At 39.6% G+C, this 16188-nt stretch overlaps 1 protein-coding gene across 1 annotated transcript; it reads left to right on the forward strand.

Annotated features, from left to right (window-relative positions):
* The first annotated feature begins 27 nt into the window (after window positions 1-27).
* LOC138028834 (mitochondrial import receptor subunit TOM70-like) lies at window positions 28-13781 on the forward strand. Its single transcript, XM_068876458.1, has 13 exons — window positions 28-357; window positions 1851-2024; window positions 2574-2610; window positions 2807-2896; window positions 3325-3434; window positions 3984-4047; window positions 5123-5251; window positions 5988-6118; window positions 6779-6913; window positions 8678-8902; window positions 10399-10496; window positions 12159-12281; window positions 13202-13781. Exons 1-13 carry the CDS (start codon window positions 139-141, stop codon window positions 13365-13367), a joined length of 1701 nt encoding a protein of 566 aa, XP_068732559.1. The 5' UTR covers window positions 28-138; the 3' UTR covers window positions 13368-13781.
* The last annotated feature ends 2407 nt before the right edge of the window (window positions 13782-16188 follow it).

Below are 16188 nucleotides of genomic sequence, written 5' to 3' on the forward strand. Positions count from 1 at the left end.
ATTACAAAAACAGCGGACGATCCAAACAATGTGTGCTCAGTAGACAACACGTGCGCAGCTGGATTCAACATGGCTTCCTTCTTGCCGTCAGATAGTGAAACAAGCGCCTGAAACCAATATATTTTACCTCGTTTTATTATGAGCGCACAAGAATCAAGCGGGGGGTTGAGCAAATGGCAAATTGCCGCGTTAATCGGAGTGCCTGTAGCTAGTGCATTCGCTTTGGGTGCGTTTTACTATTGGAAGTCTTCGAACAGCTCTGAAGAAGAAGAGGATGCAGAAAGAGGAACATCGGGACAAAAAGATATCACTGAAAGTGAAACTAGTGAAAGTAAAGAGGCGGATGACGAGAATCGGGTATGCTTAGATGAAATATGTTAAATCCAAATTCGTAACCTAATTAAGTTGTGATGGCACACTTCTCCTCATACCTCCCTCCGTGGATGCGTAACCCGTCTGATGTGGTGGTGGGTGGGGGAGGAGCTCTATCATGTCATATTTAGTTTTGCCAGTTAACGACAGGAAACTGTTTAAAATTATTACTAAAAGACACATCATGCATAAAAGATGTGTGTGTTTGAACTTGGGATAAAAGAATGTGAAGAATTTTTGATCATTGCAGATATGATTCTTACATATAGTCAACTCAAAACTCATCATCTCCCCCCCCCCCTACCTGAACTTTTGAAGATTGGAAAGTTCAAATTCCCGCCCCCTCATTATAAGCCAAAATGGTGTTCAAATGCCTTACCTATCATTGGATTTGTCTAACTGACCCAACTAACAACAACCCTTGTCGACTCCTCCTGTCTTTAATAAAGACCTTTTGAAGACCTTTTTTGTAAGCCAGTCGCTCACAAATGCTACATCTCTTCCTTTAAACTCTTCCGTCTCAACCAAACACAAGTTTTATAGCTGTTAGTGACTTCAGCACGCGAAAAAAAAAATCATTTGAAACCTGACACTTCTGGTTCAATTTTCCCCACCCCACGCAGGCAGAGGTGAAATTCCCCACTCCCCGGGCACAGAAGATGGTCAAATTCCCGGGGTTTGCCCGGGGTAGGAATATTGAAGTTACGATTTGATCTGCGCATAAACAGGAACAAAAACCTGATAAACTTAGGCTTGAACACTCACAGAATACCAGCTCTCAGTTGGCTAGATAGCTCAAATGGCAGAGCATTACACCAATATTGCAGGGGTCATTGTTCGCCATTCCATTCAAGTCTAAATTTATCAGGCTTTTCCCTCATTACAACTTTTCAAAGTGACTTTCATAACAGTAATGTGATAATCAAAAAATCTTCAGCCAGGAAGCAAATATTGTTTTTTTCCAGTTTTTCAAGGATAGGGGATGATTAGATAAATATGGCTAAGCCACATGCAGTTGTACATGTACAATGTAAATAAAGTTAAGCAAGAAGTATCTAAAAGAAACCTTAATGCTAACAACAGTTTTCTCTTTTGTATATGTACAACTCATATGCGATTTTAATAACTGCAAGATACAAATTTTTGTTCCATTTTTCATACCGGGTTCTTTACAAAAGGACATTTGTTTCTTAGGATTTCTGCTTGAAGAATAAAAAATTTATTATGTTGTCGAAGGGGACATAGGTTTTAACTGGACATGAAGGTTGTTAACTCCATTTAAAACCAACCCCATTTACGAGTAAAATCGTCTGGTGTTTGACAGAGTAAAATTAATATCCTAGGAGTCAATGGGTTATTTAAAGTGTATTCCCTGTAGCCAGTTTCCTAATTCTGCCAAGTTGCCAGATTCCTGAACCTACAACGAAAATAATGCTTCAGTTAGATATGTACAGTACAACTGGTCATCTTACTTTCAGTCTCCTGCAGAGCGCGCTGCTGCGGTCAAACTTCGGGGAAACAAGTACTTTAAAGGTGGAAAGTTTGAGCTAGCCATACAGTGTTACACAGAAGCTATCAATCTCTGTCCTGAAGAAAACAAAACAGACCTAGCAACATACTACCAAAACAGAGCTGCAGCTTATTCACAGCAGGTTTGAATCTTGGCATTCATGTACTTGTTTAATCATGAAAGTGCTTTGGTGTCAAGAGTCTGCATGGTTCCTAAGGATACACAAGGATATCGCAGTATCTGACCAAAATAAGAGGCCATTTTAGAGTCATGTGCTCAGTTACCAGGCCTTTGAATAAAAGTGAGGCTGGAGTTGACCATGTTTTGATACAATCTCACTGCTTTTCTTATGTAAATAGAAACTCATAAGCATTGCAATGACGTGATTTACGTAAGAAAAGCAACAAGGTTTGTATCGCAAGGTCAACTCCATAGTAGAAGTAGAATCGGAGCAGATTCTAACATAGCAGGGGAAGAATGAAGGCTTCAGAAGAGGAATGCACAATAGTGCTCTCCAGTGGGTGTCTCAGTGCAACTCGTTACAGAAATGATATGACAGTCACACTTGTCTATTATTATCAAACGACACTACTGAAAAGTACTTTGACTCACTAAATGGTAGACCCAATGCAATGTACAGTGCATGTAGTCTGCTGCATTATTGGGTGTGTGAACTGTGCTTTTATTGCAGGATAACTCAGAGCAAGTCATTGCAGATGCCACTAAAGGTAGGACATCGCAACCTAAGTTGTTCCCAGGGTCTCTCTTCTCTGCCGCCTTTGTCAGGAGGCAGAGAAGAGAGACCCTGGGAATGAGTTTGAGGACGTTATTTCAAATTCATAACTTTCTTTAATGAGCAAGTCTCCCTCAGGTTCCCAAGGAAATCACTGATGTAACTGTGAATTTTTTTTTGTTCCTGCTTAGCCATTGAACTCAATAACAAGTATTCCAAAGCGTTTATGAAGAGAGCAAGGGCATATGAACAACTAAACAGGAAGGAAGAGTGTCTTCAAGGTGACTTGGAATAATATTCAATTAATTTTATACCCTTCCTTTAATTTGCAGGATTAAAATAATTATTTCACAGATATCTGGATTATTAACCTATTTGGTCGTTTTTGCCAGTATGGTCCCGAGCAAGTGAGGTTAGTAAGTTGTTTATTACATGGCATTGTTTCTTTGAGCAATCGGACATTTTTTTGCTTGGTGAAGGTTCATAATCTTCTTTCATTGGTAAAATTTGAATGGTAACATGTAAACCAATTTAAATTCTGGTTGCTACGGTATATTATTGTATTGTTGTAATGAAAAAATTAATTCCAACTTCTACAAACTTTTTGTGTTGCTCAACTTGAATTTCCGGGGAGAAAGAAAAGATATGGAAACGGACCATTCATGTCATTATTCTATCTTTTGCTTTAATCTCTTTTTTTTTTCTGCAGATCTGACGGCAGTGTGCATGATTGAAGGGTTTAATAATCCAAACTGGATGGTGCAGGCTGATAGAGTCTTAAAAGAAATAGGAAAAGAGAAAGCTCAGGAATATTATAAGGTATAGGTCTTGTTGAGATAAAATCATAATAACTTAATTAATTTGTGTTGCAGCTACACAGATGGAATCCTTAATGTGCGGGTTTGTTTAGTCTTAGTTTACACTATACGGCTCTTCGCAAATATAATTACGCTTTTCACTCATTCTAATAATAACTGCCTAAGTCAAAAACTTCTTAGATGCTACCACCATTCTCTTCAGCTTCAGTGAATACATGTAATCAAAATTTTATTTCAAATTGCCATGATGTCTCATTAGAATTTAGTGTGCAGCTGTCTTTAAGATAAAGTGAGCTATATGCAATAAAGTGTTTCCTGGTTGAACAAATGCCCAAACAGCTATAATAGTAATTTTGATTATACTTCAATTATTAAGGCTACACTATTTACAAGGAGACTTGAAATGGCATGTTCTATGTCATTCTGTTTGCAAAAACAACTGGTTTAGGTTTCTTGACTTGCGTATAAGATTCATACAATTTATTCTTTAATTGTTACACTGGCTGTATATTCAGTTACTGTATTAATATTGTTTTTTAACGATTTCCAGACGAGAAAACCTTGTTTGCCCTCACCAACGTACATCAGAGCTTATTTAGATTCATTTTGCCATGGTAGGTTTATATTTTCGTTACATGTTTACAACTCTGTTCACATCAGTAATTCTGTTATTACTGCAATTATACTAACGTAAAAGGTTCACATGAAAGAAGATTTAAGTAGTAATAATATAAATTTGGCCAAGCCTAAAAGTGGAGCTCCTGGTTAACTTTGCTCACAATATGTTAATCTGCCTTGAGCCTGCAATCCAATCGAAACCCAATGCCTGGTCAGTGGTCAACTTAAAAAAAAAAGAAGAAGCTGGCCTCAAGGAGCTCTAAACTTGAGCCCACTATATGGTCACATGACTGGTCATGCTGGTACACAGGGAGGGGTGGATGGTCATACGGTGACTGAAACCAAATTTTCTCGTAAAGATAGGTTACCATAATATTCTCTTACCCGTGGTGCTCCGCATGTGTCCTTGTTATTAATTAATTATGCTGTGTTGGTGTAATAATAATAATAATGTACATATATTTCGCCAACTTATTATAATAATGATTATTATTATCATTATGACATCCCTTTATGTTTAAATAAAAGTGAAACTGGATAAGACCTACATATGTACGTGTAGCCTTTATATCAACCAGTTCTGTGTTATAAGCACGTCATGTCACCCCCAGTCTAGTTGTCATGGTTCCAGGTTACGGAGCCCACAAGTGTTTATAGATTTGCACATGTTTTCAGATCGTTGAAACATGCAAAAGCTCATGACGAAATGCCTTTTAGAAAGCATCACTTTGTCTTGTTTCAACGTGTATTCATGTGAGGTAAAATTAGTTGTAACAAGACGTTCTTTGAAGCGTTTACTAGTACTTGGAATACCCTGTTGCACAGAAGTAGAGTGATACGTTTTGGAAGACTTAGAAGCAAATTGGAAATCTCAACAGAGGCTGAATTACTTCCCAGACAACCATCTTCCTCCTAATTTGGTACAGTTGTCTTCTAAAAAAGGATCAAAGTTTCAAATTTCAAATAATTGTTAAAAAATATTAGTCACCTTTAGGAAGACAGAATGTTTACTAATGGGAAATGTAACTTATTTTCAGTTCAAGTATCCTCTTCATTGTTTTTGGTTTCTAGATGACACGTTATACATCAATACTGCAGAGGACATTCCGGAAGATTCAAATTTCCTCGAAGCTGTTAAACAGATGAAAGAGAAAAAATATGAAAATATAGTGGAACTTTGTACACAGCAAATTGAGCTAGGTATGAATGTGCCTGCTTCTGGGTTGTAATATGCTTGGTCTATAAATCAATTTTGGTACAAAAATCCTCTGAGCTTATGTGTCCACAAAAATGTTAAACCCTCAACTTTGCAGTTTGCATTTGCCTGATTTCCCCTAGCCTGCTCGTGGGCGGTAGATGTTGATGTTATTGAGAATCATGTTTCATCAGATGCCATAATGGAAGCATGATTATTGTGGGATACATGTAGTTCTGGGTCAGGTGACAAAACGATGACAACAACATCTTCTGTCTACGAGCAGGCTAGAACGTCCCAAAGTTGTGGTGGCAGGCTGGTTTTGGTCACCTGCAATATGATGGGAAGCCATGACGAGCAATGTCAGTGGCAAAAGGAAATTAGAAAGGAAACGAACTTCTTTATTTAAGTGTCTGACTAGTCGTCTAGCTCTGTAGCACTAACAGGGGACACTTTGCACTGAAATCAACTACTTAACGCAAAGAAAATAAAATGTTGGTTTTTGAGGAGAGGCAATAACTAGGGTACATGGAGAAAAACCTCTCAGAGCAGAGTAAAGAAACAACAAACACAACTTACATGCAGGTGCATTGTATGGTGCCAAGTGTGGGAATCAAACCGAAGCCAGATTGGTGGGAGCCGAGTGCTCTCACCACTAAACCAGCCCTGCAACCTTACCGTATATAAAAATATGACTCCATACTTGGGGTAAATGTGAGCTGCTTGCTTTGCTTGCTGTAGGTCCAGGGCCTCTTTATTTAAAAGCCTTTGCTCTGAGAGGAACATTGTACACATTGATATCAAAAGTTTATGAAGCAATCAGGGATTTGACACAAGTGATCAATGCTGAGGATGAGCAAGTCTCAACCAAGGTACAGTACATTGTGTGCCCAGTGCATATGTATGTAGGACTATTGTTGTTTTAGAGATTTTTTTTCTTTGTCTTTTTTTTTTTTTTTTTTCAAAACAAAATTGTATGCCTCTGCATTTCGAAACTTTCTGGGAGAGCATCCAACCAGACCTTCGAAACGACTTGTGCCTCCAGGACTTGCTTCATTGCCTCCCAGTCAAAATTTTCTAGCTATGGCCTTGCAAATTATTTCAAACCTAAGATTAAATTCATTTTTGACAAAAGTCAGTTGCTCTACTCAAACCAAGCCCCAACTTCAAATCACTGTAAATACTGTATGTTTTTCTCTTCCCACATTGATTAGCTTTGCTGTTTGCAGGATGACGAAATTAGTGTAATTTCTACATAATGTCACAGTAAATGAGCCAACCAACCACTTCACATGACTTTGCAACAATCGCACCTGTAGCTTCTGATAATGGGAAGTCTATGCTAGCCCAAAGAGTTGCATGGAACTTGGAAGCTTTGAATACTACAGACATTTTGCGATTTCTTTCTCTCTCTTTGTTACTACACTTTGCAGACATTTTGTAGTTCCCAGAGTTGGAAGCCACTTGTATTTTACTGAATGGTGTTTTCACTTAGTTATTAATTTTTATAAATTAACTTTTTCGTTTTAAAGCTTAAAGTGAACTGCTTGATCAAAAGAGGAAGCATGAATTTACAAGCCACAAACTTGCTAGAGTGTGTTGAGGATTTCAAGAAGGCAATATCCCTTGATCCTAATAATTCAGACATTTATCACCACAGAGGACAGGTAATTGTTGAAGATTTCCAGATCTATTCACATCTTACAAAATAGGCCTTTTTCTTAGTTCACGTATGAATTCTCCAAAGTGAATACAAATGCAGTCTTAAGGAATTACTTTTTAGCAGAGCTCCGCAAAGGCGCCTGTGTGGAACACCGTGGGTAAGAAAATGTGGGAATCCATCCGTGCAAGAAAATTTGTCTATGGTCACCTTATGACCGTATGTACATCTACTCCTCCATGTATGCCAATGTGACCAGTATCACGTGACCATATCGCAGGCTCAAGTTTAAAGCTCGTCAAGGTCAGAGTTTTTTAATTTGGCCGCTGACCAGGTACTGGGTTTCAATTGGATCGCAGGTTCAAGCCATCTTAACTTATTGTAAGAATAAATTACCCGGGAGCTCCATTTTTAGGATTGGTTAAATCTATATATTATGCATTTTTAAACTATCTTTAATATAACCCTACATTTTCTTTGTTTTAACATAAAATTCCTTGCAGTATGAGTGAGGTGTTGATTTTAAGCTTGAAATTTAAGCCCCAGTTGTTCAAAAGGCTGCCTAACTTTATCCAGTAGATAAGTTACTATTCACAGTGTAGAATAGACCAATTTCGATATATTAAAATTCAGTCCTAAACAAAAGACATCATCTCGAGGCTCTAAGGAATAAATATAAGGATTTGTATGAGTTTATTCCCCAGAGCCTCGAGGTGATGCCTTTTGTTTAGGACTGAATTTTAATATATTGAAAGTGGTCTATTTCCTACATACAACAATGTACATGTATTTACTTGGATGTGCTTAGAGTGTGCATATTCACTGTTAAGTGACATTTAGCACCTTCTCAGTGAAATCGGTCAATTTGTGACTTACGCATCTCCAGTTACTAGAAGCCTTGTTACCGCTCATTGTTGGTGATGAGGTATCAAAATCTATAGGTTTCCATGGTATTTAACGCTGGTTAGCGCTAACCATGCTTCGAGCAACCCGGGCCTTATAAAGTTCAGGGGCACCCAACGAGAATATTGTTCAAAACCACTTAAACGTAACATTGTTAAACCTATTTTAGTATTTAAACGGTAGATATAGGCATATTTTTGTCCCCTAGAAATTTTTCATCTGTTCGGATTTCCTAGCTGAAAGTCTAGTGATCCGAAAATTATAGGGATTAAAACTTATCTTTTCGAAAATTTCAGTCAGAAAAAAGGCTCCCGAAAATTCTAGGTGACCTTTTTAGGGTAAAAATCCGTTAAAAATCGGCAATTATACCATTTTTTAGATGTTCGAAAATCCTAGGACAGGCAGGCAAGTTAGAAATTTTACAACAAATGTTCCGAAAATTCTAGATCTCAAATCGTCTTCCGAACAGATATTTTCCGAAAATTGACGGTGGGTGCCCCTGAAAGTTATCTGTCCTCAGAACAACTCAGGCCATATTTCTTGAATCAAGTTTCAATTTAGGGGTTGAGTGCATTTTGAGTATCGTGCATGTACTTGCAAAAAGGCAGGAAAGTCTACAAGAAAAGGATACAAAATTATCTAGATATCGACGACGTATGTAAATCACATGTTTTTCAAGAAACAACCGTTAACAAGACCCTGCTCGAAGCATTCGTTTCTTTCTTATAGTGGTTACTATCAAGCAAGCTAGGATCAGTCAGTGTGTATCAACAGTTTGGAAGCCACTTTGCTTCAATAGTGTACATTAGCTTTGGTAAACCGCAGTATAACCATTTCTTAATGCAAACTTTTTCATTTTTTTCCCTAGATTAATTTCTTGTCAGAAAAACTAACAGAAGCCAAGGAAGACTTTGAGAAGTGTATATCACTGAATGACACCTTTATTCCAGCTAAGATTCAGTTGGCGTATTGTATTTACAAGTCAGCCGCCATTCAGCAGTCACCTCTCTTGGCACAGGGAGCCGTTGAAATGTTACAGAAAACGGTTGAAAAGTATCCCGATTCTGCAGATGCTCACAGTCTTTTTGCACAGGTTTTTAGTTTAACCCTCATTTTGATTCACCAAATTACGCCCTACAATTTGACAGAATTAATTTATCCTTCAAATTTAATTTTCTTTCACGTATCACCGATAAAATCAGATAGTGTAGTCTGCGTACATTTAGTTGGTGGTACCGCGCACCGTTGGCTCAGTTGGTTGAGCACCGGGCTGTCACGCGGGCTGTCACGCAACTCCGGCCGGACCATCACTCAGGGTCTTTAAATAACTGAGGAGAAAGTGCTGCCTTTGTAATTACATCTGCAAATGGTTAGACTCTCTAGTCTTCTCGGATAAGGACAATAAGCCGGAGGTCCCGTCTCACAACCCTTCAATGTTCACAATCCCGTGGGACGTAAATGAAGCCGCACACTTGTCGTAATTAAGAGTAGGGCATGTAGTTCCCGGTGTTGTGGTCTGTCTTCTGTGGTGTATTATGGTTGGGAGGGTTAATTCTCGGAGAGGGCCTTAAGTTGGAAAACTGTAATTATTACGTCTCCCTCTTTAAATAAAGATATTGAATTGAACTGAATTGACAGTTGCTGGCGCGAAAGGCAAATTAACGATGGGAAGCCGCTCGGATATTGGGGAACCATTTCCGAGTTCATGTCTGCCTCCTCTTCAAAGCGAGTCTAAGTGCGAAGTTTTTGTGATGGTAATTAGTTGTACATTAAATATGAATAAAACCTAATTATCGTAAGAAAAACTTCGCGCGTAGACTCACTTTGAAGAGAAGGCAGACGTGAACTCGGAAATGGCCTACACACCTTATTCCAAAATGGCCGCCATTTTAGTATTCTTTTGTTTCCACGCAAATTGGCCGTTATGGCCTCGTTCAAGGTTAAATATTCTTTTGAATTTTACGTTTGAAAGCGAACCAATCCCAATACTAAAATGGCGGCCATTTTGGAATACGGAGTATTTGCCCCTGGCACCAACAATACAAAGCAATCTCTTGGATGAGGTTTTCGTGATATCCAGACTAATCAACGGGTTGAAAGAAGTTCACGTTGAGGCTGCTGATACCAGAAATCAAATCACATGAACTCGTATCAAATTGTAGGTTGGTTTTGGAGCAGAGAGAAAGACCTGAGTTCCCGGAGAAAAACCTCTCGGAGCAGAATAGAGAATCAACTAACTCAACCCACGTGTGACACCAAGTCTGGGATTCGAACCCAAGCCACATTGGTGGGAGGCGAGTGCTCTCACCACTGTACTATCACAGAACCTAAATCCAATAATGGACCTTTTTGCAGATACGGCGGCCATTTTGATTTATGTTGTTTCAATAGCTATTAAGGGATGCCCAGGGGGTAAATACATATTAATTTGCCCCCTGAGCATCCCATAATGTCTTTCGAAACAATAGAAATCAAAATGGCCGCCGTATCTGCAAAAAGGGCTATTGTCTCATTAGCCATCTCCAACATGGAAAGTTGGGTTTCAGTGCGCCTCGGAATTGTATGATTATTTCTGGTAACTTTTTTTAGGTGCTGCAGGATATGCAGCAGTTTGCAAAAGCCGAGGAACACTTTGACCAAGCTATGGGCATTGAACCCAAGAATCCTGTACACCGCGTTTACAAAGGGTGAGCTTGTTTTGTAGTAATTTTTGTATTATGTCCCACGTGATCCGCGAGTAGTCATTTAAGAAACGGTCCAGATAAGAACGATAGCAACAACGGCAACTAACATGTTGGAATTCAATTGGTATGCAAAATGGTGATAACTTTTCTATTGTCTGTACTTACTTCTGATTGGCTTAAACAGCAAACGGTTAACAAAACTTCATAAAGCAGTATTATATTCATCCTTACTTTCCAACCATCTTCCACCTTTCGTCTGGTCTCAGTTTAAATGAATTCCACAGAAATCGTATGTGGGGAACATGTAAAATTGTAAACGTTTCTTGGCTTTTGTTTTCAACTTTTGTGATTGGTCAAAATCTTTTAACACAAAAAAAAACACCCTTTCAATGTGGGCTGTAAATGAATTTTATTGCGTTAACTGCCTTCCTGTAGGTTTATGCATTCTCTGTGTAAAAATGATTACATTCCTATGTGGGGAAAGCCCCGTTGCCGCATAACAAAGCAAATTGCTATCCACCTTACACGGATCATTACTTAAACTAGTGGGAAGCAATCGAGGATGTAGGAGAATTTTTGATGACATTATTTTTTTCGCTTCATTTCAACCAATCTCTAGGGACACAGATAACAATGCTTGAATGTTCAAAAGGTGGTGGACGAACAAAAGGAGCTAATGAAAAGTCTTTTGTTTTCGTCCGCCAGCATCTATCATCCTCGAAGTCGGTTAATTTGAAGGGCGTTGTGGAGTTAGTCCTAGTCTTCCAAATGCCCGGTCTGGCTGGCGGGTCAGTTTTGTCACATGGAAATCGTCCTTATACTCGTCACTGGGTGCCATTTCAGGCGTGAAAGGGTTGACAACATCTGCGTCCTTTCAAAAACTATATCCCCTTGAGAAGCTCGGCAAGGTATTAGCCATAAAAACTATTGGGGTGCAAAAGTGTTTCTGAGCTCATACATTGTTTGTAAAATTAATACTACTTGGTACTGTATATAAGGTTCTTATTTTCACTATCAACTAACGAGAAATTTCATTTTGAGGAGGCAGTGCTTTGGTTGAGAGCACTCGCGTTCAACCAATGTGGCCCGTTATCGATTCTCGGATTCGACGCCGCTTATTTCCCTTTCGTAAACGGTCGTTGCCATTTCTCAGAACGGTCGTTGCCATTTTTTAGCTCTGAATTACACTCGTTAGGTCTAAGAACTCAAAAGGTTGCGGTTACTGGGAGTTGTGTCTCGCTGGTTATATGAGTTAGGGTTCTGTTTAGGGTGAGGGCTAAGAACCCGAGTTCGAGTCTTGAAATTTTCGGACTCTTTTTTTCCTCCAGGTTTTCTTTTATAAATGTTTTTTTTTCCTTTTTTGTCTTAATTTTTGTTATTATTTTTTCTTAGTTTGTTTCTTTTAATTTTCTTTGAAGTGAAGTGTGTAGTCGACCGTAAATGGTATCGACCGTTTCAAATGGCAACGACCGTTCTGAGAAATGGCAACGACCGTTCACGAAAGGGAAATTTGCTTCGACGCCATGTGTGGGTTGAGTTTGTTGATTCTCTACTCTGCTCCCACAGGTTTTTAGGTTTCCCCTCTCCTCAAAAACCAACATTTGATTTGTTCTGATTCCAGTTGATGTGTAGAAGTTTTAATTGTCTTTTTGTTCTGTTTTGTAGTATGTTGATGCTGCAGTGGCGGCAAGACGTAGAAAGGGCTGTCGAATTAGTTAACGAAGCTTTGGAGATCGACGAAAAGTGTGATTTTGCGTACGAGACCCTAGCAACCCTGGAAGTACAGAGGTAAGTCGATTTTTTTAAGACCAACCAGCTGCATTTTTTAATCTAGCTTAACAGGTAATAACTGAACAGATCAATTCGAGTAAAACAATCTCTTAAAAGTCTCCGTTACAACATTTTATTATAACATTCAGTTATTAAACATTTCGTTTTTAACAATTTTAGAAGCTAAAGCCAAGGTTTTAAGTGCAGTTCAGTTGTATATATTATAGATCGGTCGCTTGGTTTTGATGGCTGAAGTCAATTTTCATCCGCTTCGGTTGTGCTTTGAAGAATGTGTAGAAGGTTTGGGTTCATCCATGGTTCGAGACCATGTGAAACTAGTCGATGACCTCGACCGAAAATATGGCAAAGATAAAACATTGAACTGAAGAAGCAAGAACTAAAAACTCGAAGAAATAAGTATTTTCTGGGCATGAGCTAAAATCACAATTTTATGTGTACTCTACTGTCATACGCCTGAAGAAAAGCCTTTTCGACGTTGGATCGTAGGACCAAGTCTAATTTAACCTGCGGTTGACTCGAAAACTGAAGCATGTGTTGGCGTTTTGTGTCCCCAAAGAATGTAGATTAGGCCTGAACCCTAGGCGAATTTACATTCAAAGGAATGGCCTTATTTCAGTCTGTTTACGAGATAATTATTCTGGCTTTCACCCAGTACTGCAGTGTACTTACTGGCTTGCTGGATAGAGAGAACCGTCTACATCGTTTCCGCTTTATGCTGGGAGCGGCTTATCTACGAGTGTGGCTTATAAACGAGTGCTTATAGTGTTCTGTAATTGAACCGAAGTTAAAATCAGTGTTGACGGAAATTTGCCTTTCCAGGGTTTTCTGCGTCAAACGTTCTCAGCCTATATTCATTCAGTTGATGACCATTAACGGCTAATAGAGTGTCCATTTTCCCTTTTTTTTTCTTTTTCCAGGGGCAATTTAGACAAAGCAATTGAGCTGTTTAACAAAGCTATTGATTTGGTAAGAACGGAAGGAGAGTTAGCGCAGACTTTTTCCCTGCGCGAAGCAGCCAAAGCACAGAAATATGTCACTGAGACACTCGGATTAACCCCACCTACTATGCCAGTTATGTCGTAGGAGAAGCTACGAGCCACTGTCATCCGATATTGACGAAAAAAAACTGTAGCCCTATACGGGGAAAGTGCCTACCTAATCGAAGTGCGGCGCGGATGGCGGTAGAATTTAAAAATAAACAAAAATAGGGAAGAAACGACTGTTCGAGCAGCAATTGTATCATTGCACGCGCACGAACAGAACTACGTGGATGAAATAACGTGGACTCCGGCTGACGGTTAATCCGATTCTCGTGCGATATAAGCGCTTCTTCCAAACGAGCTGTAAGAGGCTTTGTTCCTTAATTGACCATGGACGTAGGAAGTAGCAGCTGTTACTGTTTTTGCGAAGATTTTTATACCAAGTTTACCGTATGTTAGATGAATGTAATAACTTGGCGTAAAGTAATCGAAAAATAAAGGCATCCACAAGCCAGGAGTTACATGGTGTGCTTCTCCTTTGTTTCAAGCCGGACGAATCGGAAATTACTGCGCTCTTCGCAGAAATATGCTTGTTTTACTCGAGTTTCAGTTTAACATGCAATGACATTGCAAGTTTACAAGACAAGCTCAGTTGTCTAACCGGAAAAGTGCCTCTTTTTAGATGAAACGCGTTCAGGGTCATGAACTGAATTTTGCTGCCATTGGCCACTTCGGAAAATACCATAATACTCTTTGTTGGAAACAATGCTAATGCAAAATTTGGGGCCACAGGCAAAGATTATTATGGTATTTTCCAAATTGGCCTATGTCTAAACAATTCGTGCTTGTTTTCCAATGCGAAGTGACCTGTAAGAGTCTGTGGGAAGATTACACCAAGTATGCGGCTACATAGCGGATATTTCTTGCCTCCCTCAACTCTTGCTACTGTTTCGAAAATTTGCGAATGGGCGCAATCATTTTCTTGCATTATGGCCCACGTAAATAGCAGATGTGAGGCCATCCCAGCGGTTTTGGGGAACAAGAGAACATGGCTAATTTGAACTGGGGTACTGGGGAACAAAGAGGACAAAATATCTTTGGGAACAAGGTAACATAAACCATTTTAGGGAGTCAAAAAGCTGAGAACAAGTTTTGAAGTGATTTAGGGAACAAGGTAACACAAGCAAATTTTTAATCGGAACAATAACCCCCCTCCCTTCCCCAGGGAGTGCCTCAGTTGTCATACGATAGACCCATTGATGAAGTACAAGCATGTTTCAGTCGTCATTTAATAAATTAGTTGAAAAGCAGGCTATATATCCGCGAAAAGACAGCGAGTATCAGATGAGTGGTGCAGCAGCTTTTGGTGATGGAAAGAGAATTTTTGTATAGAAAGGCAAAATGATTTTATATTTCCTTATCTTCTCTGCAACCACAAGTCCTGGGACACAGTGTCCTAAATTAACAAGAATAGTAAATTACGAATTAACGGTAATCGTTAATTTAGAGAAGAGATCATAATGGTCGTTAAGAAGAAAGAGAAGAGAGACAATGGGAACGAGGTTGACTACATCGCACGCATAACTCGTCGATGATGACTTCGTTTGAATTACAGAAGGAAATGAATTGGGAACGTCCTCTTGCATCCCTTCAGGGAGCCGTTTGTATAAGTTTGTGTCCACTTTTCTGACAAATTGCCACCGCAGGATGGGGGGGGGGGACAATTAGTCAGAAGAGGCAACCTAGACGTCCCTGTTTAAAAGGGGTAAATGTATAAATTGGTAGATATTGCAGGGGGAATCAATCCGGGCGCGCAACGTGGTATCGGTATTGCTTAAAGGGGCGCGAAAGTGGTATTGGTATTGTCAAGAGAAAATGAGGGGACAGAGAGGGAGGCTCAGGGCGTTAGCCGGGATATGTCATGTCCACGAAAGTTATTTTTAGACGAGCGGAAGTCTGTCTTCCGAGACGTCCGCACACAGTCTTGCCTCGCTCTCAGGTTCTTAGTAAAAAGAGAAAATGGCGGCGCACGTGGAAGGGTGACGAATATTTATATCCATTCAAACATCAGACCGAGGTTGGCCTGCATGCGGACGTCTCGGAAGACAGACTTCCGCTAGTAAAAAGACTTCCGCTCGTCTAAAAATAACTTTCGTGGACATGACATATCCCAAGGGCTGGACCGGAAGCCTCCCTCTCTGTCTCCTCATTTTCTCTTGGTATTGTTCTACACGACCAAGGTGTTTTAGGAGTCACGAAGTAGAAATTTGCAAGGACAACTAAAATGCTGTTCGGGTTAGCGATTGAAAAATCAAGCAGTCAAGCAAATCTGCATGATGCAAATCGAGTTGCCTGGCTCAGAAATTGATTTTGTCTGGACACAAATCAGAAACAGGGGCAACCATTTGTCCGACGCAAATCGGAAACGGGCGACATGTTCAGCATATAATTTAAACTTAGTATCACCCAACTAGTGGACTAATGCAAATCCTGCATTTTAATTGGCTACGCTACTAGAGGACTATTAGTTATAGTCCTCGAGTGGCGAAAAGCGTGACGCTCTCTTTCGTTTTATTCCCTTGCATTTGCTTACTTTATTACTGCCTTTCTGTCCGACTAGCTGGGTGATACTAAAACAATTAGACCTTTCGCCCTTAAGGGTTACGGGTCTAATTTTTAAATAGCTCAACTGCCTTTCATACTATCTTAGCCGTGGGCAGATGTAGTGAAAACTATTACCAGTCTGGGGACCTTTAACTTCCCCTTCATCGACCAATGATAACAGACGCATACATATAAATGAGCCAATCAAAGGTGAGCAAAAATCCATGGACGCGACAACGAGGGCGAAAAAGCGCAAGCAAGTAGCAATTCTCTACATCCACAAATCCCATGACACCTCTTCACCCTCCAAAATTTTAAAT

This window comes from Montipora capricornis, chromosome 13 (genome assembly GCF_036669925.1).
Source record: "Montipora capricornis isolate CH-2021 chromosome 13, ASM3666992v2, whole genome shotgun sequence".
NCBI lineage: Eukaryota > Metazoa > Cnidaria > Anthozoa > Scleractinia > Acroporidae > Montipora > Montipora capricornis.

Excerpts from the sequence above, each read along its gene's own strand:
- LOC138028834 (XM_068876458.1), top strand. The coding sequence starts at position 139 with ATGAGCGCACAAGAATCAAGCGGGGGGTTGAGCAAATGGCAAATTGCC. Across the intron at positions 4,048-5,122 it reads TTTAGATTCATTTTGCCATG|ATGACACGTTATACATCAAT; the intron begins GTAGGTTTATAT and ends TTTGGTTTCTAG. Across the intron at positions 10,497-12,158 it reads GTACACCGCGTTTACAAAGG|TATGTTGATGCTGCAGTGGC; the intron begins GTGAGCTTGTTT and ends TCTGTTTTGTAG.